The sequence below is a fragment of the Narcine bancroftii genome, chromosome 4 (genome assembly GCF_036971445.1).
Source record: "Narcine bancroftii isolate sNarBan1 chromosome 4, sNarBan1.hap1, whole genome shotgun sequence".
In the NCBI taxonomy this organism is placed as follows: Eukaryota; Metazoa; Chordata; class Chondrichthyes; order Torpediniformes; family Narcinidae; genus Narcine; species Narcine bancroftii.
This window is the reverse complement of record NC_091472.1, coordinates 1,755,899-1,781,040: the sequence shown is the minus strand read 5'-3', so window position 1 is coordinate 1,781,040 and position 25,142 is coordinate 1,755,899. Positions and strand designations below refer to the sequence as shown.

Genomic DNA, 25,142 nt, shown 5'->3' with positions numbered 1-25,142 from the left:
CACAAAATACTAAATGCCAGCTCGATACAGACGACCAGTCCTACACTGAACCCAAGCCTGTTTGGAGCAGACGAGGACACACAGCCCGATTTGTAGATCTGGGTACAGCAATTAATTCTTCCCCCTTCCAATTAAAGCACAGAATAATCTTCTCCGGACCATCCTCACGCAACCAGACCCAATTACACACTCACCCTACAACACTCACACAACTGGACCCAATTACACACTCACCCTACCAATTATACACTCACCCTACAACACTCACACAACTGGACCCAATTACACACTCACCCTACCAATTACACACTCACCCTACCAATTACACACTCACCCTACCAATCAATTACTCACTCTACCAATTACGCACTCACCCTACCACAATCACACAAACGGACCCCTTTACACACTCACACAATCGGACCCAATTATACACTCACACACACGGACACAATTACAGACTCAACTTACCACACTCACACAACCAGACCCAATTACACACTCACCCTGCCACACTCACACAACCAGACCCAATTACACCCCCACCCAATCAGACATAATTACATACTAACACTCAGACCCAATTACACACTCATCCTACCACAATCACACAACCATCCCAATTACACACTCACCCTACCAATTACACACTCACCCTACCACAAGCACACAATCAGACCCCTTTACACACTCACACAATCAGACCCAATGACACACTCACACACCCGGACACAATTACAGACTCAACTTACCACACTCACACAACCAGACCCAATTACACCTTCACCCAATCAGACAGAATTACACACTAACACTCATAGCAACATAGAAGATAGGAGCAGGAGTAGGTTATTCGGCCCTTCGAGCCTGCTCCGCCATTCAACGAGATCATGGCTGATCTTAAAGTTCAGTATCCCGTCCCCGACTTCTCTCCGTAACCTTTAATACCCTTATACTGAAGAAATAGATCTAATTCCCTCTTAAATATATTTAGAACCTGCCTCGACTGCCCTCTGTGGCAATGAATTCCACAGATTCACCACCCTCTGGGTATAGAAATTCCTCCTCATCTCGGTCCTAAATGGTTTGCCTATTATCCTCAAACCATGGCCCCGGGTTCTGGATTTTCCCGTCATTGGAAACATCCCATCTGTATCCATTCTGTCCTGTCCTGCCAGAATTTTATATGTCTCTGTGAGATCCCCTCTCAATCTTGTAAACTCCAGGGAGTACAATCCCAATTTCCGCAATCTTTCCTCATAAGTCATTCCTGCCATTCCAGGTCTCAGCCTGGTGAATCGCCTCTGCACTCCCTCCATTGCAAGAACATCCTTCCTTAGATAAGGTGACGAAAACTGCACACAATACTCCAGGTGGGGTCTCACCAAGGCCCTGAACAGCTGCAGTAAGGTATCCTTGTTCCTATACTCAAACCCTCTTGATATGAAGGCCAACATACCATTTGCCTTTTTAACCGCCTGCTGTACCTGCATGCTCACCTTCAGAGACTGTGGAAAAGTACCACTATGTCTCTCTGCACTTCCCCATCTCCCAATCTATTGCTATTCAAATAGTAATCTGCCCTCCGGTTTGTATTACCAAAGTGGATCACCTCACATTGATCCACATTGTCGTGCATTTGCCATGTATCTGCCCAGTCCCTCAATTTATCCAAATCCCACTGGAGCTTCCTGACCCCCTCTTCCGTGCACACAACCCCTCCTAGCTTAGTGTCATCTGCAAATTTGGAGATATTACATCCAATCCCCTCATCCAGATCATTAATGTAAATTGTGAACAGCTGGGGTCCCAGTACAGATCCCTGTGGCCCCCCCACTGGTCACCGCCTGCCACTCAGAAAACGAGCCATTTATCCCAACTCTCTGTCTTCTATCTGCAAGCCAGTTCTCAATCCACATCAATACTTTTCCCCCAATCCCATGAGCCTTGATTTTGGAAGCCAGTCGTTTATGCGGGACCTTATCGAAGGCCTTTTGGAAGTCCAGGTACACCACATCCACTGGCTCTCCCCCATCTATTTTACCTGTCACCATCTCAAAGAATTCCAATAGATTTGTCAAGCACGATTTACCTTTTGTAAATCCATGTTGACTCCGTCCGATCCCTTCTCTGCTAGTCATATGCTCCGCTATTACATCCTTAATAATGGATTCTATCATTTTGCCCACTACTGATGTAAGGCTCACTGGCCGATAATTCCCCGCTTTTTCTCTACCCCCCTTTTTAAATAGTGGGGTAACATTAGCTACCCTCCAATCCATGGGCACTGATCCTGAGTCTATCGAGTTCTGGAAAATAATTCTTAAAGCATCTGCTATCTGAATGTCCACTTCCTTAAGTACCCTACGATGTAGATTATCAGGCCCTTGGGATTTATCGGCCTTCAATCCCATCAATTTCCCCAAAACCATGTCCTTAGAGATACTGATTTCTTTCAGTTCCGCCCTTGCATTAGTCTCTATGTTTCCCAACATCCTTGGGAGGTTATTTGTATCCTCTCTTGTGAAAACAGAACTAAAGTAAGTATTTAATTGGTCTGCCATTTCCTTATTCCCCATTATATATTCCCCTGATTCCGACTGCAAGGGACCTACTCTGGATTTCACCAATCTTTTCCTCTTGACATATCTATAAAAGCTTTTGCAGTTGGTTTTTATATTTGCCGCAAGCTTACTTTCGTCATTTATTTTTGCTCTCTTGATTAATCCCTTTGTCCTCCTTTGGTGCATCTTGAACTGCTCCCAGTCTTCGGTTGCGGAACTTTTTTTGGCCAATTGATATGCTCTCTCTTTGGACCTAATGCTGTCTCTAATTTCCCTTGTTATCCACGGTTGAGTCACCTTTTTTGGTTTATTTTTATGCCAAACCAGTATAAACGATTTTTGCAATTTCTCCATTAGATCTGTGAATGCTTTCCATTGTCTGTCCACCATCAACTCCCCCATAAACACCACCCAATCAATCTTACTCAACTCCCGTCTCATACCATCATAATTCCCTTTATTTAAATTCAGGACCTTAGTCTCGGTTTTAATTTCTTCACTCTCCACGTCGAGTGAGAATTCGATCATATTGTGATCGCTCCTACCCAAAGGGCCTCGTACAACAAGATTGTTGATTAGCCCCTTATCATTGCATAATACCCAGTATAAAATGGCCTGCTCCCGAGTTGGTTCCTCGACATATTGGTCTAGATAACCGTCCCATAAACATTCAAGGAATTCCTCCTCCTCTGTATTTTTACCAATTTGACTCGTCCAATCTATATGTAAATTAAAGTCTCCCATGACGACAGCTGTTCCCTTATTGCATGCTTTTCTAATTTCTCTTTTAATGCCTTCCCTCACCTCTACATTACTATTTGGAGGCCTATATACCACCCCCACTAACGTTTTCCACCCTTACTATTCCTCAGTTTTACCCGTATAGATTCCGCATCTTCTGAGTTAATATCCTTCCTGTCAATCGTGTCGGTCCCTTCTCTCACCATCAATGCCACCCCACCCCCTTTTCTTTCTTGCCGATCCCTCCTAAATATCGTATACCCTGGGATGTTAAGTTCCCAGGCTTGCCCACCTTGCAGCCATGTTTCTGTAATCCCAATCAAATCGTATTTGTTTGTCTCAATTTCCACAGCCAATTCATCTACCTTGTTCCGAATGCTTCTTGCATTAAGATATAAAGCCTTCAGATTTTCTTTTTTCACCCTCCTTGCTCTTTCTGATTTTTTACTCACCCTGCCACAGTCACACAACCAGACCCAATTACACACTCACACAACCAGACCCAATTACATTTAACACAGCTCTTCTTTAAAAATCTCCTGAAGCACACCTTCCCCCACCTCCCGTTTAAATTCCACATGGGATATTTTGGAGTTTTTAGAATGAAGAATCCTCGACACTGTCCACAACTCCTCCCGTCTCTGTATCATCCACAAACCTACTTACCCATTCACTTCCTTCTTCATCCAAGTCATATCAGGATATATACAGTATATCTTTTTTTAAAAGATAATAAAAACAAAATATACAGTATAGCAAAAATCAAAAAAAATGATTTTGCATTAACAAACATCCCACTCTCCCACCCCTACAGCCAACTCCCTTAAGGGGAGCAAAAAAAATATATAGAAAGAAAATATTATAAATGTTAATAACATTTCAAAGTATATCTAAATGCATATATTTCAAATATGGAGACAACTTACTAACAAAAGAAGAATTATCATGTAAATTATAAGTAATTTTTCCCATAACAATACATACTTTCAATTTCTTCTGCCAACGTGATATATTAATCTCAGCGTCATATTTCCAAGTACTAGCAACACATTTACACGCAACTGATAACGCCAAATGTACAAAAACCATCGGAATTTCATCCAATTCCATTCCCCTTAACAAATACAAATTTCCCAACAAAAAAATTGTTGGATCTAACTGTAATATAAAATTATATAATTTGTCCAAAACTACTTTAATTCCTTGCCAAAATGATTGAACTTTAACACAAGTCCAAACAGCATGTAAAGTTCCAATACATGAGCCACATGTAAAACAAGAATCCGAATGACTAAACCCATATTTTTTTACCTTTTCCAGGGTCAAATATAATTGATGTAAAAAATTATAATTAACCATTCCATATCTTACATCAGTCAATTTAATTACATTGTCCTGACACATATTCACCCAATCATCTTCGGGAAAAATAAATACTAAATCACTCTCCTATTTAAGTTTAGATTTCTCCCAAGCTGTCTTATCCGTACTATCTTGTAACAAATTTTACATAACTGAAATATAACCCTTTTTCGGTATAGAGGAAATCAAAGATTCAAATCTCGACAAAGTAGGTAAAATCATCTCTCTACTATAATTATCCTTTACCAAAGCTCTAAGTTGGTAATACACAAACAAAGAATTTACAGGTATATCAAATCTTTCTCTCAATTGATTAAAAGAAAGAAATTGCCCCTCTACAAAACAATCTTGTCTTGTCTTTATACCTTTAGAATCCCAAATCTTTAAATAATTATTAAACATTGAAAAAGGTTAAAGCTGATTATTATACAATGGAGTTAAAATTAATAATTTATCTTTTGACCCTAACACCCTGGTTTATTTTTAACCAAATCTTTAACAAATGTTTCAATATCGGCATATCATATTGCTGTAACAAAATCAAATTCCAACGAAATATATATTTATGTATTTCAACCCTAGAAATACATGACATCTCCACTTTAGCCCAGCTGGGAGGCTGATCTAAATCTATCAATCTAGTAACAAACTTCAACTGGGCCACTTCATAATAGTTTTGAAAATGTGGTAATTGTAGTCCACCCTATGTAAGTCTATGCAACACCACTCAAGCTAATTTACCTTTCCTTTAAAAACTTTATTCAAATCTTGAAAAAAGTTCTTAGAAAGTAAACAAGGTAGTGACTGAACTAAGTATTGAATTCGAGGAAAAATATTCATTTTAATACAATTAACCCGACCAGTTAAAGTTAATTGAAGATCTTTCCACTTAATCAAATCTGCTTAAGAGAGGAATTAGGAAAGCTAAAAGAAGGTACGAGGAAACTGTGGCAAGCAGGGTGAAAACTAATCCAAAAGAGTTCTACAAATATGTTAATGGTAAAAGGAAAGCTAGAGACAAAATTGGTCCCTTAGAGAATCAGAGCGGAAAACTGTGTGTGGAGCTTAGAGAAATGGGGGACATATTGAACAGTTTCTTTTCTTCGGTATTCACTAAGGAGAAGGATATTGGGAGATGTGAGATAAAAAAAAGCAAATTGGGTAAATATGGGGAATATAGAGATTACAAAAGATGTAGTTTTAGGGCTTTTGAAGAATATAAAGGTGGATAAGTCTCCGGGACCAGACGGGATCTTCCCCAGGACATTGAGAGAAGTGAAGGAGGAAATAGCAGAGGCTCTGGCGGTCATTTTCCAAATGTCATTAGATATGGGGATAGTGCCGGAGGATTAGCGCATTGCGCATGTGGTTCCGTTATTTAAAAAGGGTTCAAGGAGGAAGCCTGGCAACTATCGGCCTGTAAGTTTGATGTCTGTGGTAGGTAAATTAATGGAGAAAATTCTTAGAGATAGTACTTATAAACATCTGGATAGACAGGGTCTGATCAGGAGCACTCAACATGGATTTGTGGGAGGAAGGTCATGTTTGACCAATCTGATTGAATTTTTTGAAGAGGTGACTAGGAATGTGGATGAGGGTAGCGCAGTGGATGTTGTCTATATGGACTTCAGTAAGGCCTTCGATAAGGTACCACATGGAAGGTTAATTAAGAAGGTGCAGTCTTTAGGTATAAATTTTGAGATAGTCAAATGGATTGAACATTGGCTGAAAGGGAGAGGCCAGAGAGTGGTAGTGGATAATTGTCTGTCAGGTTGGAGGCCGGTGACCAGTGGTGTGCCTCAAGGATCTGTATTGGGCCCATTGTTGTTCGTTATATACATTAATGATCTAGATGATGGGGTGGTAAATTGGATTAGTAAATATGCAGACGATACTAAGATAGGTGGAATAGTGGATAATGAAGAAGGTTTTCAAGGATTGCAGAGGGATTTGGGCTGCTTAGAAAAGTGGGCTGAAAAATGGCAGATGGAATTTAATGCTGATAAGTGTGAGGTGCTTCATTTTGGTAAGAAGAATCAGAACAGGACATACGTGGTAAATGGGAGAGCATTGATGAATATAGAAGAGCAGAAAGATTTAGGAGTAACGGTACATCGTTCCCTGAAGGTAGAAACTCACGTGAACAGGGTGGTGAAGAAGGCTTTTAGTATGCTGGCCTTTATCAATCATTGCATGGAATATAGGAGTTGGGATGTGATGTTGAGATTGTATAAGACGTTGGTGCGGCCTCATTTGGAGTTCTGTGTGCAGTTCTGGTCGCCTAATTATCGGAAGGATATAAACAGAGTGGAGAGAGTGCAGAGAAGGTTTACCAGAATGTTACCTGGGTTTAAGTATCTAGAGTATAGGGAGAGATTGGACAGATTAGGTCTTTATTCTTTGGAGCGTAGAAGATTGAGAGGGGATTTGATAGAAGTATTTAAGATTATGAAAGGGATAGACAGAGTGGATGTGGATAGACTATTTCCGTTAAGAGGAGGAAAGATTAAAACAAGAGGACATGAGTTAAGAATTAAGGGGCAGAGGTTTAGAGGTAACATGAGGGGGGACTTCTTTACTCAGAGAGTGGTAGACGTGTGGAATGAGCTTCCGGGAGAAATAGTGGCGGCGGAGTCAATTGTATTATTTAAGAAAAGGTTGGACAGATATATGGATGAGAAGAAGATGGAGGGTTATGGGCATTGTGCAGGGAGGTGGGACTAGAGAGGGGTGTTTGGTTCGGTGCGGACTAGAAGGGCCTAATGGCCTGTTTCCGTGTTATGTTATGTTATGTTAATTGCTTTAATCCATCTTAATATAGGCACATAATTTAATTGTTATAATGATTGATAATTAGTATCCATAAACACACCTAAATATTTAATTTTACTTGTCCACCTTAATTTTGTAATAGTTTTAAATTCAGAATAATCTCCCACTCCAACTGGTAAAATTTCACTTTTATCCCAATTCACTTTAAATCCTGATAATTCTCCAATTTTCAGCAAACACTCTTGCAATTGTTTCAACGACCGTTCCAGTTCTGTCACATATACCAACACATTGTCCGCAAATAAGTTAATTTTATATTCTTCATTCTTAACCCTATAATTTCTTCATTTTGTCTAATAGCCTGAGGTAACAGTTCAATAACCAAAGCAAATAAGGCTGGTGACAATGGGCAGCCCTGTCGAGTTGAACGAGTCAATTTAAATGGTAAAGAAATCTGTCCATTTGTCACCACCATAGCAATTGGGTTTGTATATAAAGCCTTAACCCAACCAATAAAAGAAGGGCCAAATTTAAATTTCTCTCACACTTTAAATAAAAAATTCCACTCAACCCTATCAAAAGCTTTTTCTGCATCTAATGCAACCATTGTTAGGTTGCTTTCGGTATGCGTTGACCAAAGTAATTAATCAAAATGTATTGTCTGATGCATTTCTATTCTTAATAAAACCTGTTTGATCAATATGTACCAATTTGGGAAAATATTTAGCAAGTCTATTAGCTAATACTTTTGCTATAATTTTATAATCTACATTTAATAAAGAAATAGGTCTATATGAAGACAGTTTTAATGGAACTCTATCTTTTTTTGAAATGACAGTTATTAAAGCACCTGAACATGGTTCTGGTAACTTCTGATATACAGTAACTTGATTCAACACTTCTCCAAATACATTAGAAAAATCATCATTAAAAAATTTATAAAATTTCACAGGGAATCCATCATCCCCTGGGGACTTTCCATTAGGCATTTCCTGAATAGCTTCCTTAATTTCAAAATCCATAAATGAAGATTCCAATTGCTGAACCTCATTTCCATCTAATACCAGTAACTTTAATTTAGAGAAGTAAGAGTCAATAGAACCATTATCCTGTTTCCCCTCAGAAGTATATAATTTTAGATAAAATGAATAAAACTGGTCATTAATTTCCTGAGGTTTATAAGTAACTATTGAATTCTTCTTAACAGCATTAATAGTCCGAGATGTCTGTTCAGCTTTCAATTGCCAAACGAGTACCTTATGAGCACTTTTCCCCAACTCATAATAATGTTGTTTAGATTGATTAATTAAGCGCTCAAACTGATAAGTTTGTAAAGTATTATAACGTAATTTCAACCTCGCTAATGCGACTTTTTTTAATCTTCTGTTACACCTTTCTGAAAACATTTCTCTAACTCAGCAATCTTATTTTCTAACTCTAAACTTTCTGCTATATATTGTTTCTAAACTTTCATGGAATAACTAATAATCTGCCCCCTCAAATAAGCTTTAAAGTGTCCCATATTACAAAATGACTATCCACAGAATTAACATTCTCAGTCAAAAATAAAGAGATATGTTCTTTAACAAAAGTAACAAATTTTGTTTTTTTCAATAAAACATTGCGTTAAATCTCCATCTAAACGACGGACTTACTACCTCTGAACTTTCACAAAAATAAAGTAATAATGAATGATCTGATATAACTCTACTTTTATATTCAGCTCTTAATACTCTACCTTGTAAATGTGCTGATACCAAGAGCAAATCAATTCTAGAAAATGAATCATGTCATGAAGAATAAAAAGAAACATCTTTCTCTGTAGGATTAACTTTTCTCCAAATTTCCACCAAATTTAAATCTTTCACTACGTATTAATTTGTGTTGCCATTTTTGATTTTCTTATACTTTTTGGATTTCTTTCCAATAAAGGGTCCAAACCACCACCTAAGACATTTTAATTAGCTTGAGTTAACAGTAAAAAAGCTTCTGAAATAAACCGCTCATCATGGGGCATAAAGATTCAGCAAAGTCCAAGATTCATCAAAAATGTTACAGTTCACTCGTAAAACTCTGCCAGCAAACCCCTCTGAAGATTCCAATTCAAATGGTGAATTTTTATGAATCAAAATCGCTACTCCTCTTGCCTCAGAATTAAAAGAAGAAGAAAAAACATGACCAACCCAATCTCTTTTCAATTTCAAATGCTCTTTTTCAGTCAAATGTGTTTCTTGTAAAAAAGCAATATCAATTTTCATTTTTTTAATATAAGCCAATAGTCTCTTTCTCTTAATTGGATTATTTAATCCCTGAACATTAAAAGTTGCAAAATTCAATTTAGGCATCTTTTTTAACTACTAATATATTTACACACTATAAAATAATGCTCCCCTCTATAATTCTTCAAATAAAACATCAAAAAAAAAACAGAAAAACACAAAAAAAAACACCCAAAAGTAGTCATACCCTAAAAATCTGGGTGTGGTGAACCCACTAGCACCAGGTGACTATCAAAATTTTCAGTGTCATCCACCCCCCCCCCCCCCCCCAGCCAGATACATATTTATTATTTAATTAAACACAATCAAATATAGACCATATATTCAGCCCAATGATTCCAAGCCCAACGATTGCTCCAGATCTTCAACATCAAGAAGACTTTGTGTCAACTCTTCTTTCTTTCCATTCCCATGTCCATTTCCATTTACCCTCCTCTTAGGAGACAACGGAGGAGAACACCCATTTCTTCGCAATTCCGGCAAAGAATTAGCAAAAACCAAAGCATCATGATCATTCTCAAAGAATTGAGATTGAAAATTTCCATAAAAAAATCTTCAAAATTGCAGGATAATGAAAAGCAAACTTGTAGCCTTTTCGCCACAAAACATCTTTGGCTGTATTAAATTCTCGTCATCTTCTAATAACCTCTTGGCTCAAATCGGCATAAAAAACTCTCTGTTATTTTGAACCATTATTGGAGACTGATTCTGCTGTACTTCCATACATAAAATCATTTCTCTATCTTGGTATTTTAAACAACGAACCAAGACTGCCCTCGGCGTTTGTCCTGGAAGTGGTTTTCTTCTCAGAGCTCTGTGAGCCCTATACAATTCCAAGCCTTCAGGAAAAAGATCTTTACCCAGCACCTCTGGGATCCAGTGCTTAAAAAAAAATTATAGGATTGGCACCTTCAATGTCCTCTGGAAGACCAACTATTTTCACATTATTCCTTCGGCTTTGATTTTCCAACGAATCAATCTTCTTCAATAAATCTCTTTTTTGAATCCCCCAATCTACAAAAGAACCTTCCACCTTTTCCATTTTTTCTCTATTACGTTCCACCTGATTTGGACACTCAGAAAAGGCTGTTTCAATTTTCTTAAAATTATCTTGCACAGTATCAATTGATTTCATACATCTATTAATATCACTTTTAACTACAGTTATTTCCTGTTTCATAGTTGACATTTCATCACACAAGGTATTCATTTTTATTTTTCATCTCCATAAATCCTTGGTTCATCTGAGCTGATATTTGTTTTGACATATTGCCCATTTGACAAGCAATCCCTTCCAAAACAGTGAACACTGAATCCATTCCAGATTCCACCTCCACTTTTTGAGGTCTACCTCCTTTAACTACAGGCTCCTCCTCCTGGACAAATTCCAATAAGGTAAGTTCCCCTTCTTCCTCAGTCATCGTAAATCCTTTAGCTGAACGGCTGCGGGTCTGGACACCCGACACCGGCACCCCGACCTCTTTGGGACGCCGGCGTTCAGGCTCCCCCACAGCCCATACTTTATCCATCAATTCTCGGACCCGGGATGTCCCACGCAGGCCAGGCAAAGCCGTTGGATGCGCAGGAGCGTCCTCTGACGCTACACTGTGTGCCACCAGGCTGCCCAGCGAGTTCGCGGGTCCCCTTGTCGGCCATGCCGCCCACATGCAAGGCTTCATGTGAATGCGGGTCGGCAATGGCTGAGCTCACCAAGGTGTCGGCGCCATCTTGTGGAGGCAGGATTGGCGCTGGGGTCAAACTCGAATGGGCTGGAGTCCTCTGAGGCTTGGAGACTCTAAATAACGACTCCGTGGATTCAGCTACGCAGGTAGGCCTCAATTCTTTCGCACTTTCATATGGTAATTTTTTCTGAAGTTGAGGTTCAAATTTTTTCACATAAGATGCCATCATAAATCACTTATTTAAACAACTGTAAATATTATTTTTAACCACTTTTATGCTTTTTAAAAACCAGGTATTTAGTGATCCAGTTGGGGAAAGGTGGAATACACGTCTTTCTTCTACGCCATCTTGCCATGCCCCACCCCCCATATATAGTATATCAATCACAAACAGTGGGGGTCCCAGTGGGGTCGTGAATGACGCTGGGGAGAGATGGACAGTGGACTAGGTGAAGAAACAGGGACAGAAAGGAGGGGGAGAGTCATAGCAGACTGGGGTACTTGGGGTATTTGGCCCTCTCGGGAGGTGCTGATGAGGACTCCAGTGGCCAGTCTCTGTGCCTTGCCATGGACTGGGTACATGTGGAGTTGAGGATTTGCTGTCACACCTCCTTTGGTATTTGACTGCCAAGGTCTCAACATGGCTGTCTGAATTACTCTCTATCACAGACCTCAACTACCGTCACATCTGAAGCCATATAACCATATAACCACTTACAGTCCAGTTCGGCCCTACTAGTCCATGCTGTAACAAATCCCCACCCTCCTAGACCCACTGACCAGCACCCGGTCCATACCCCTCCAGTCCCCTCCTATCCATGTAACGATCCAGTCTTTCCTTAAATGTAACCAATGATCCCGCCTCGACCACGTCTGCCGGAAGCTCATTCCACATCCCCACCACCCTCTGCGTAAAGAAATTTCCCCTCATGTTCCCCTTATAATTTTCCCCCTTCAACCTTAAACGATGTCCTCTAGTTTGAATTCCCCCACTCTGAATTGAAAAAGCCTATCCACATTTACTCTGTCTGTCCCTTTTAAAATCCTAAACACCTCTATCAAGTCCCCTCTCAATCTTCTAAGCTCCAGAGAAAAAAAGCCCTAGTCTGCACAACCTTTCCCTGTAACTCAGACCCTGAAATCCTGTCAACATTCTCGTGAACCTTCTCTGCACTCTCTATTTTGTTTATATCTTTCCTATAATTGGGTGACCAAAACTGTACACAGTACTCCAAATTTGGCCTCACCAATGCCTTGTACAATTTCATCATAACCTCCCTACTCTTGAATTCAATACTCCGATTGATGAAGGCCAACATTCCAAATGCCTTCTTCACCACACCATCTACCTGAGTATCAGCCTTGAGGGTACTATTTACCACAACTCCTAAATCCCTTTGTTGCTCTGCACTCCTCAATTGTCTACCATTTAATGCATATGACCTATTTAGATTTGCCTTTCCAAAATGTAACACCTCACACTTATCTGTATTAAATTCCATCAGCCATTTCTCAGCCCACACCTCCAGCCTTCCTAAATCACCTTTTAATCTACGGTAATCTTCCTCACTGTCCACAACACCACCAATCTTTGTATCATCCGCAAACTTGCTTACCCAACTCTCCACCCCTACTTCCAGATCGTTAATATATATAACAAACAATAGTGGACACAGGACCGATCCCTGAGGAACTCCACTAGTCACCGACCTCCAATTGGACAAACAATTTTCTACCACTACTCGCTGACACCTTCCATCCAACCACTGCTGAATCCATTTCACTACCTCCTTATTTATACCTAATGCCTCCACCTTTTTTCCTAACCTCCTGTGGGGAACTTTGTCAAAAGCTTTACTAAAGTCTAACTAGACAACATCCACAGCTTTCCCTTCATCAACCTTTTTTGTAACCCCCTCGAAAAACTCAATCAGATTTGTCAAGCATGATCTACCCCTGACAAAACCATGCTGATTACTCCCTATCAATCCCTGTACCTCCAAAAATTTATAAATTCCATCCCTCAGAACACTTTCCATCAACTTGTCCACGACAGACGTCAGATTCATGGGCCTATAATTCCCAGGTTTACATTTGGACCCTTTCTTAAACAGCGGAACCACATGCGCAACCCTCCAATCCTTTGGCACTACCCCCGTGGCCAGTGACATCCTAAATATCTCTGTTAATGGCCCCACTACCTGTCCACAGGCCTCCCTGAGTGTCCTTGGGAATATTTTGTCCGGTCCCGGAGATTTATTCACCTTTATCTTTTTCAACACAGCCATCACTACCTCCTCGGTTATCCTTATATGCTTCTTGGCCTCCCCACTATTTTTCTTTACTTCAACTGGTTCAATATTTTTTTCCCTAGTGAATACCGAGGCAAAGAAACCATTCAAAATTTCCCACATTTATAGAAACATAGAAGATAGGAGCAGGAGTAGGTCATTCAACCCTTCGAGCCTGCTCTGCCATTCAACGAGATCATGGCTGATCTTAAAGTTCAGTACCCCGTCCCCGCCTTCTCCGTAACCTTTAATACCCTTATACTGAAGAAATAGATCTAATTCCCTCTTAAATATATTTAATGAACCTGCCTCTACTGCCCTCTGTGGCAATGAATTCCACAGATTTACCACCCTCTGGGTATAGAAATTCCTCCTCATCTCGGTCCTAAATGGTTTGCCTATTATCCTCAAACCATGGCCCCGGGTTCTGGATTTTCCCATCCTTGGAAACATCCCATCTGCATCCATTCTGTCCAGTCCTGCCATAAATTTATATGTCTCTATGAGATCCCCTCTCAATCTTCTAAACTCCAGCGAGTACAATCCCAATTTGCGCAAATTTTCCTCCTAAGTCATTCCTGCCATTCCAGGTCTCAGCCTGGTGAATCGCCTCTGCACTCCCTCCATTGCAAGAACATCCTTCCTTAGATAAGATGACAAAAACTGCACACAATACTCCAGGTGTGGTCTCACAAAAAAAATTTGCTACTACCACCAAGATCTGCACCTGCGGCGGCTCCACCCGGGCCCACGGCCAAGGCTTCAGTGCTCACCGTAGCGTCCTTCCTATTCATTGCGGCATAGCCCCACGTGGGCTACTCTCTCACTGCCAGTGACTTCTCACTCAGCCGACCCTCGCTATCTACAAGGGGTCCAATTTTATCCCTCATTAATCTTTTACTTTTAATGTACCTATAGAAACCCTTTGGATTTATTTTTACTCTGTCTGCCAAAGCCTCTTCGTGCCTTTTTTTGGCCTTTCTAATTTCTTTCTTAAGATTCCTTCTACACTCCTTGTAGTCCTCCTTCAACTTCTCAGCTCCCTGCTCTTTATACCTCTTGTACACCTCCCTTTTTCTCCTAACCAAATTTCCAATATTCCTCGAAAACCAAGCCTCCCTATGACTTCCAGCCTTTCCTTTGATCCTCACTGGGACATATCTGCTCTGTACCCTCAAAATTTCTTTTTTGAATATCCTCCATTTGTCATTTACATCCTTTCCTGAAAATATCCTGTCCCACTCAATACTCCCCAGATCCCTTCTTATTCCTTCAAAACTTGCTCTTCTCTCCAATCCAGAACCTCAACTTTAGGCCCCTCCTTGCTCTTCCCTAAAACTACCCGAAAACTAAGAGAGTTATAATCACTAGACCCAATTTGTTCACCAACATTAATGTCCGATACCTGACCTAGCTCGTTCCCTAACAGGAGATCCAGTATTACACCGTCCCAAGTCGGTTCTTCTACTAACTGATTTAGAAAACAATCCTGAACACATTTAACGAACTCCAGCCCATCCAGCCCTCTAACCGTATGGGTATCCCAATCAATGTGTGGGAAGTTAAAATCTCCCATGATCACTACCTTATGATTCTCACACATATACGTTATCTCCCTACAAATTTGTTCCTCTAATTCCCTTGGCCCATTTGGTGGTCTGTAATACACCCCTATTAGCACCCTCTTGCCTTCTCCACCCCTCAATTCCACCCAAACAGCCTCACTGGTCGATCCCTCCATACCATCCTGCCACCTCACGGCAGTAATGTCCTCCTTAACAAGCAGAGCAACTCCTCCCCCTTTTTTACACCCTGATCTATCACATCTAAAACAAATGTATCCCAGAACATTAAGTTGCCAGTCCTGCCCCTCCTGTAGCCAGGTCTCACTAATTGCCACAATATCACGACCCCAAGTATCTATCCATGCTCTAAGCTCATCTACCTTGTTCACAATGCTTCTTGCATTAAAATATATGCATCTCAGAGAATGACCCTCACATACATTCTCTTTTTCACCTTCTACCCTAATCTCCATCCTACCTTTCTTATCTTTTTTATTCCTAGCTAGGTGGCCATACTCCCTGGACACTGCTCTCACACTGTATTCCCCACCCCCCTGCCAAACTAGTTTAAACCTTCCCCCACAGCTCTAGCAAATCTGCTTGCCAGCACATTGGTCCCCCTCCAGTTCAAGTGGAGTCCGTCTCTTTTGTACAGGTCCGACCTTCCCCAGAAGAGATCCCAATGATCCAGAAATCTTATCCCTTGCCCCCTGCACCATCTCTTTAGCCATGCATTCATCCTCCACATCCTCCTATTTCTACCCTCACTAGCACGTGGCACGGGCAGCAATCCAGAGATTACTACCTTGGAGGTCCTGTTTTTTAACTTCCTACCTAATTCTACATAATCCTGTTTCAGGACCTCATCCCCACTTCTAGCTAAGTCATTGGTCCCCACATGGACCACGACTTCTGGCTGTTCTCCTTCCCCTTGCAGAAAGCTATGTACTTGAACAGAGATATCCCTGACCCTGGCACCAGGGAGGCAACAGACCAACCTGGATCCCCGATCTCGTCCCACAAACCTTCTATCTGTCCCTCTGACTAACGAGTCCCCAACTACAAGTATCCTGTTCTTATTCCTCCTTCCCTTCTGAACCTCAGGGGCAGCCCCTATGCCAGAGACCTGACCCCCACGACTCGTCCCAGATAGGCTGTTCCCCCCAACAGTATCCAATGCCGAATACATGTTGCTGAGGGGCACTGCCACAGGGGTACTCTGCACTAGCGCTCTCCCTCCTTTCCTCACAGTCACCCAATTCCCTGACTCCTGCCTTCTAGGGGTGACTGTCTCCCTGTAACTCCTCTCTATCACTGCCCCTGCTTCCCTTATGATCCTCCGTTCATCCAACTGCAGCTCAAGCTCCCTAACACGGTCACTGTTGATATGCAATTGGAGGCACCTTTTGCAGGTGTAGTCGTGAGGAACAGCTGTGGTGTCTCCGACTTCCCACAACTGGAGCACTTTACTACCTCAACTGACTCCATTTCCTCCTTTCTTACTATAATATGTTGTTACAAAGATACCTTTCCACACAAGGAGCTCCTTTTCAGCCCCTGCTCGCCAAAGTCCCTCGAGCCAAAGTCCCAAGTCCCCACTCCTTCACTGGATCCCTCGAGCCAGTCCCAAGTCCCCACTCCTTCACTGGGCCGCTCCTCGCTGGCCGCTCACTCCCTTTTTACCCCTTTTATTAGCCCTTACCAATGAACCCCAATTAACTCCTGGCTCCTCCTCCTCTCACCCGACACCAGGTGCTGACTCACTGCCTCCTCCGACCCCGAGTCCGACCTTTTGTGCAATGAACCATTACAACTGCTGTATCCTCTAATGAGCAGTCCATTCTCCAGCATATAACCATATAACCATATAACCTCTTACAGCACAGAACAGGCCAGTTCAGCCCTACTAGTCCATGCCGTAGCAAATCCCCACCCTCCTAGTCCCACTGACCAGCACCCGGTCCATACCCCTCTAGTCCCCTCCTATCCATGTAACGATCCAGTCTTTCCTTAAATGTAACCAATGATCCCGCCTCGACCACGTCTGCCGGAAGCTCATTCCACATCCCCACCACCCTTTGCGTAAAGAAATTTCCCCTCATGTTCCCCTTATAATTTTCCCCCTTCAATCTTAAACCATGTCCTCTAGTTTGAATCTCCCCCTTTCTTAATTGAAAAAGCCTATCCACATTTACTCTGTCTGTCCCTTTTAAAATCTTAAACACCTCTATCAAGTCCCCCCTCAATCTTCTACGCTCCAGAGAAAAAATCCCCAGTCTGCACAACCTTTCCCTGGAACTCAGACCCTGAAATCCTGTCATCCTGAGCACCAGGAGGGGTGAGGGAACTTGACAAGGGATGCAAAGTGCCTCAGGCTCAGCTGTTGTCCCATCCCCACTGCCTACCTCCAGTGACCCATGCAAATGTAATGTGGGCAGTCATTTCAAAGGTGGTGGGGAGGAGGCCAGGCACTGGGACTGTGTGGGAAAAGAGATCAGCTCATGATTAAATGGCGGTGTAGACTCGATAGACTAAATGGCCTTTTTCTGCTCCTATGTCTGATGGTCTTGTGATCTACTGTCTACAGGATGGGCTAGTCAAGGCCAACATGGAGAAGCTGACTTTCTATGCCCTGTCTGCTCCAGAGAAGTTGGACCGAATTGGTGCATATCTTGCAGAGAGGTTGAGCAGAGATGTGGCCAGGCACCGCTATGGGTAAGGATGTTTGAACATGGGAAATAAGAATTGGAGAAGGCTATTCAGCCTCTTAAACCTGTTATGTTTGCTAACTCAGCACCAATTTCCTGCACTAACCTCGTCTTTCACTGTCTTGAATATGCTCACAGACTGCGTCAGAAAGAGACGGTCCCGTGTGTTATTCTGTATGCATCTGGGTGGCATTGCCATCTGGGGCATGGTCTCCCACAGTACAGACCAACCACTTTGCTTATGGTAGTGTGGTAACACATGCAGAATTTGGGAGAATGTCACCACCCTATCTCAGGCCAACTTCGGGGATTAGGAACACAGCCGAAAGCTCCACGGTGTTGAGAAACATTCTACAAATGCCCTGTTTACGGGAGCTCCCAACATTTTGCCCTGTTCCTGATTCAAAGAAATGTACCCAGTTTCTGAAAGAGTCTGTGACTGTGAATTTCCTCTGTTCTCATATGTTCTCAGTTCTCTCTGTTCTCTCTGTTCTCTGTTCTCTCTCTTCTCATATGTGCTGAAGGGATTGATTTAGAAATTCAGAGCAACTTTGGAATGCAGAAGGTGGTCATTCAGCTCTGAACACCTCCTTCCTTCCCCTGCAGCTCGGAGCCTGCAGTAGGGACCTTGCTCTTAGCCTATAGGCTGTTCTGACAGTGCCAGGTCCTCTCTCTCTGCAGGAAAGGCATGGCAGTGGGTGCAGGGGATCAGGATCTCCTGCAGCTTCATCTTCTGTTGGCTCTGGGCTCTCTGAGCTTTGTTTATTTCACATTACTCTCGCTGACGGGAACTCGGCCTGAACAGAAGCAGGAACGAATGTGAGTTTATTGTTAAATACATAAATACAATGTATCTGGGAACTGCTACCCACATGAACACAAATTAAGTAGAACATGATGCTGCAAAGAATAAAGAACATATAAGAAAAAGGAAAAGAAAATAAATGATAACATTCACAGTTGGCCCCTAGTGCAATATATGCGTTGCATTAGTGGGTCAGACAGATCCTTAGTGGACTTGATGAAGTTAATTTTGTTAAAAATTTAAACATCCAGTCCAGTAAAAGGCCCTTTCAGCCCATGAGCCCACGCTGTCCAGTTACACCCAATTAACCTACACCCCCCGGTTCGTTTCAAACAGTGGGAGGAAACCGGAGCCCCCGGGGAAAACCCACACAGAAACAGGGAGAACATACAAACTCCTCACAGACAGCGCGGGATTGGAACCCCTGTCCTAGTTGCTGGAGCTGTAACAGCGTGACACTAACCGCTACGCCTACTGTGCTGCCCTGTCATGGTTCAAATGATACCTGGGAGGTCAAGAGCCTGATAGCTGTCAGAAGGACAGCTTGTACCTGGAGATGAGAGATTTCGGGAGTGCGTAGCTTCTGCCTGAACAGAGATGTGGAGGAAGTTCTTAGCCAGAGTCAGGTGAACCTGTGGAATTTGTTGCCACAGGTGGAGGCCGGGTCATCGGGTCTATTTAAGGCAGAGATTGACAGGTTCTGTTGATTATCCCGGGCATCAAAGGTTACGGGGAGAAGGGCGGGCAGTGAGGCTGAGAGGGGAAATGGATCAGCTCGTGATTAAATGGTGGGGCAGAGATGAAGGGTTGAATGGCCTATTTCTGCTCCTGTGTCTTCCAGGAGTAGGAGGAAGAGGCACAGCCCTTTTGAGGCACAAGATGAGGATCTGCACTCCTCAGACTGCAGTGCCAGTGAAAGGTTGTTGCTGGGCCTCGGCCCAATGCTTCTCATTCCTGTGTTTTGTGGCTACGGCTCCACAGCCCTCTGACCGTGAGAATCAGTACCCCCGCTATTCTGCTCTGCAGCTCTTCCTGCTTAACATCTCACTTTCAAACTTGCCTGATGCTTCCCTCAACGCCCTTGTCTCACCCCCGGCACTCCTTGCCCCCCACTTTCCACATCCCCCCCCCGTCAGCCTGATGCCAGTCAGAACCCAGAGACTGACATGGAAGAGGGTCATCTGAGCGGGGAGAGGAAACATGCAGTGAAGCAGAAGGCCAAGTGTTCCTTCTCTACCATTGACCCTGACAATAGGCTCAGGAGTGAACAGCAGGACCCTGAGGGGCACAGATGTACAGAGGGATCTGGGGGTCCAAGCTCACAGCACCCTGGGACTGGCAATTCTGGTAGATAGTCTGCAGCATTGAGTATTAAAGTTGGGAAGTCACATTGTAGCTGTATAAAAACTTGGTATGGCAGCACATGGGATACTGTATACAATTCTGGGAGTCCCGTTGCAGGAAGGATGTGAAGACTTTGGAAAGGGGACCAAAGAGGTTTATCAGGATGTTGCCTGGTGTAGAGGGGATGAGCTACAAGGAGAGATTGGACAAACCTGTCCCCAGGGTGGAAAAGTCACAGGCGTGAGGGGATAGGTTTAAGGTAAAGATGGGAGAGTTTAAATGAGGCCCTTGTAGATGCTCGGTACATGCTGTGACAGGAGCTAGGAGAAACTAATATCATTACACTGAGGCTGTCATGAGCAGGCATTGGTTTGAGGGATAGATAGATCATGTGCATGTATCATGGCCTACACAGATGTTGTGAGCCTGTTCCAGGCTCTTCCACGAGTCACAATCCACATGTACTTTTCCTTCATAAGTTACAGGCATAAGAAAAGTCGGCACCTTCTTTCCTAGATTCAAGATTCCTTCACTGTCATGTAATAAAGACAGTCCAATATTACCCAGAATTCGCTTTCACCTGCTGTAAGGACGATAGATTCGCCATCGGCAGAAATGGCCTGAATCGCCTCTTACAGTGAGAGAAAGACAAGCTAAAGAGAGGTCACTGATTGTCTGTGGATTTGCCGCCAGCCCCCGTAGCCTCACAGAGTCTAACCCATCAGCAACTTGAGCTCCAGATCTGAACCTCCGACATGATCAGAGACCCCTTCAGCACCCTCGGTACCCTCTCACATCCTAGTTCTGATAACTGGTGCGCCTCAGCTAGTCTCAAACCACAGTCTCCAGCCACCCACGGCTCGGAGTGAATAACAGCAGTCTCCAGCAGCCCTCAACTCAGTGGGAATGACCGCAGTCTCCAGATGCCCGCAGCTCAGTGTGAATGACCGCAGTCTCCAGCAGCCGGCAGCTCGGAGAGAATGACCGCAGTCTCCAGCAGCCCGCAAATCGGTGTGAATGACCACAGTATCCAGCTGCCCGCAGCTCGGTGTGAATGACCCCAGTCTCCAGCAGCCCACAGCTCGGTGTGAATGAATGCAGTCTCCAACAGCCCGCAAATCGGTGTGAATGACCGCAGTCTCCAGCTGCCCGCAGCTCGGTGTGAATGACCGCATTCTCCAGCAGCCGGCAGGTCAGTGTGAATGACCCCAGTCTCCAGCAGCCGGCAGGTCAGTGTGAATGACCCCAGTCTCCAGCAGCCCACAACTCGCTGTGAATGACCACAGTGTCCAGCCGCCCACAGCTCGGTGTGAATGACCACAGTCTCCAGCCACCCACGGCTCGGAGTGAATAACAGCAGTCTCCAGCAGCCCACAGCTTGGTGCGAATGACCCCAGTCTCCAGCAGCCCGCAGCTCGGTATGAATGACTCCAGTCTCCAGCTGCCCATAGCTCGGTGTGAATGACCACTGTGTCCAGCTGCCCATAGCTCGGTGTGAATGACCACTGTGTCCAGCTGCCCGCAGCTCAGTGTGAATGAACGCAGTCTCCAGCAGCCCGCAACTCGGTGTGAATGAATGCAGTCTCCAGCAGCCCGCAAATCGGTGTGAATGACCCCAGTCTCCAGCAGCCCACAGCTCGGTGTGAATGACCGCATTCTCCAGCAGCCGGCAGGTCAGTGTGAATGACCCCAGTCTCCAGCCACCCACAGCTCGGTGTGAATGACCACAGTCTACAGCCACCCACAGCTTGGTCTGAATGACTGAAGTCTCCAGCCGCCCACAGCTCGGTCTGAATGACTGCAGTCTCCATGGGCTCTTCGCCTCGAGTCACCAGCCACCCACCGCATTCATTGGTCCTTCAGCTGCAGACCCCTCACTGAGGGGTCACCGTCCCATGGGTCATCTCCTCTGCATGTCCTTCTCAGACGGAGGTGTGGTCACTTGTTTTTTGGTGCACTGCACCAGTCCTCCACTCCCTGGAGACTGCAACCCCTCATGGCCGCTGCCGATTGCAGGCACTGCCATCTTGCGTCCAGACCCCGCGGTTGCAGTATTTTTAAATAAAGCCACTGTCGGCTCCATTCACAGGCTGCTTAAAGCCTGTCCAGAGCCGATGGCTGTCAGATAGGGTGGTTGGACCCCGCGGGAGCGCTGTGACCCCGATCCCCGTGGGTCCGAGCCAGTGGCAGTACGACCATTACAGCAGCTCTGGCAGCAATGCCATCTTTTATCCTGGCAGGTCTTCGCCTTCAATTTCCCCATCAAACCTGGCACTGTCTTGGCGAAGGTACTACCATTTCCTGAACATCACCCTCATCCCTTCACCAGAGGGACAGCAGTGGTTCAAGGAAGTGTCCCACTCTTCCCTTCTCAAGGCCAGTGACGGAGAGGTGATCAATGCTGGCCTGCCCAAACACCCACAAGGGTGGCATGGTTGGTGTAGTGGTTAACGCAATGCTCTTTCAGCGCCATGGTTCGAATCCTGCATTGTCTGTGAGGAGTTTGAACGTCCTCCTCGTGTCTGCGTGGGTTTTCCCCATGGGCTCTGGTTTCCTCCCACTGTTCGAAACATACCGGAGAGTAGGATAATTGGGTGTAATTGGGTGGCACGGACTCGTGGGCCAAAATGGCCTTTTAACGTGCAGTACATCTAAATTTAAAAATTTACATTTTGAGAATTAAACTGCTTGACTCTTGTTTTACCTTAACTATCTTTTCTCCCCAGTCCAATCCCTCCCCTCCTACATCCGCAACACCTCACATCCCTCCATCTCCTCAATGCCTTCAGATTCCCCGACCAGACCCCCTCATCTTCACGATGGATGTCCAATCCCTTTATACCTCCACCCCCCCCCACACAGAAGGTCTAAAAGCACTTCGCTTCTTCCCGGACCAGAGACCTGACCAGTCACCCTCTCCCACCAGCCTCCTCCGCCTGGCAGAACTTGTCCTCACTCTAAATAACTTCTCCTTTAACTCATCCCACTTCCTGCAGATTAAACGAGTCACCATGGGGACCCACATGGGTCCCAGCTACACCTGCCTATTTGTGGAGCGATCCATGATGCAAACCTACACTGGCAAGAGCCCCTAACCCTTCCTCCAGAATATCGACGACTACATCGGGGCTGCCTCATCCACCTGCGATGAGCTTGTCAACTTCATCCACTTTGCGGCTATCTTCCATCCTGACCTCAAACTCACCTGGTCTATCCCCAATAACACTCTCCTCTTGCTGGATCTCTCTGTCTCCATCTCGGTAGACCAGCTTTCCACCGACATATACTACAAACCCTCCAACTCCCACAACAACCTGGACTATATGTCCTCACGCCTTGGATTCTGTTCCCTTTGATGCACCATCAATTACTTCAAAAGATTAGAGGTTATATAGAAACTGACAGGTTTTTATTGACATCAGACTGGAGGCACGTCCATGCTGGTCGTCTGTTGAGGAGGGGGCTGTGGCTCAGTTGCCTTTAAAGATACAGTCAGCAAGGGGGGAATCCAGACAAACTATAACAGCTACTAACTCAGCAAAAAAGTGTACAGTCGTTTATCGCACCCTTCTCACAAATTCTCCATCTCCACCACATCTGTTCCCTAGAGGAGGTCTGCCAGTCCAGATCATCTGAAATGTCCACAGACAAGACTTCCACTCCACCACCATCTATTTAGCCCTCACCCACATCTATTTCCTGCTCATCTGCCCCCTGTTGCAACCAACACAGAATCCCCCTCGTCCTCCCGACCACCCCACAGCCTCCGCATCCAACACATTATTATCCTCCAGAATTTCTGGAACTTACTACAGGACTCCCCCCCCCCCCCCCACCAGACACATCTTCCCCTCTCCGCCTTCCATAGGGACTGCTCCCTCCATGACTCCTTCAAGCACTCATCCCTCCCTACCAATCGCACCTCACCCCGCACCTTCCCATGTACCACAGGAGGTGCCACACTAGTGGCCACACCTCCTCCCTCACCACGGTCCGGGGCCCAAAACAGGCCTCTCAGTGGTGCAACACTTCACCTGTATATCCGTGATACGCTCTATCAATGACTCTAAAGAATGAGTGAGGAATGTTAGGCTTTAATGCACATTAGATTTCAGCTGGCCTAACTTCATGTGCTCGAATGAATGGAAGGGGACAGGGAGGTCGACCTTTATAGCCTGGTCACAGGGGGAGGGCTTACAGAGGATCGAGTCATCAGTGGGCCGGCCTGCCACTCACACACGGAGCAGTAAATACAATCCGCAGGATTGATTTACTGCATCCGGTGCTCCTGTTGTGCCCTTCTCTACATCGGAGAGACTGGGTGCAGACTGGGAGATCTCTTCGCTGAGCACCTTCGCTCTGTCCGCACTAGTGACAGACACCTCCCAGTAACCAACCATTTCAGTTCTGGGTCACACTCCCACACTGACGTGTCTGTCCATGATCTCATGTACTATCCCACCAAGACCACCCACAAATTTTGGGAAATAACACTGGATTTTTCATCTGTGCCCTCTCCAACCAGATTGAATTAATGTCGACTCTCCAGTTTCTGCAAACCCGCTCTCCCTACCCGCCCCTCCTCCCTTCCCCATTTTTTTTCCCTCAGACCTTCCCCCCTTCCCTCTCCATTCACAGAGACATCCTTCTCCCCCTGTTGGCTGCTGTGCCCTCCCTCTCTTCTCACCTTTTACCTCCTGCCTGTGGGACCAGGCTCCTCCCCCTGCCCCTCCCCCTTACCCTTTTATTCAGATGCCTGCCGACATTTTCGTACCTTGATGAAGGCCTCAAGCCTGAAATGTTGGCCACATCTATCCTTACCTTTGCTATATAAAGTTCACCGTGTGACCTGCTGAGTTTCTCCACATTTTGTGTTTATATTTCAACCACAGCATCTGCAGACTCCGGCGTTTACCTCAAACTGCTCTGTCTTTTATGGCGATATTACTGCCATTAAAGCTTCACAATGTGCCTTACTTCAGAATCAGAATTTATCGTCATGAACATGTCACAAAATTTGTTGTTTTGT

At 44.4% G+C, this 25,142-nt stretch overlaps 1 protein-coding gene across 9 annotated transcripts in view; it reads left to right on the top strand.

The window, feature by feature from the left end:
* The window catches only part of LOC138760267 (protein EFR3 homolog B-like), a 242,207-nt gene that overhangs the window by 114,676 nt on the left and 102,389 nt on the right, over positions 1–25,142 (top strand). For all 9 annotated transcript variants that reach the window (XR_011355520.1, XM_069930610.1, XM_069930612.1 and 6 more), the window contains one exon: positions 17,844–17,971. Coding sequence is in view for 8 of the 9 variants with exons in the window: in XM_069930610.1 (XP_069786711.1) it covers positions 17,844–17,971 (128 nt within the window). In the remaining variant the exon portion in view is untranslated. The remainder of the gene's footprint in view (positions 1–17,843; positions 17,972–25,142) is intronic.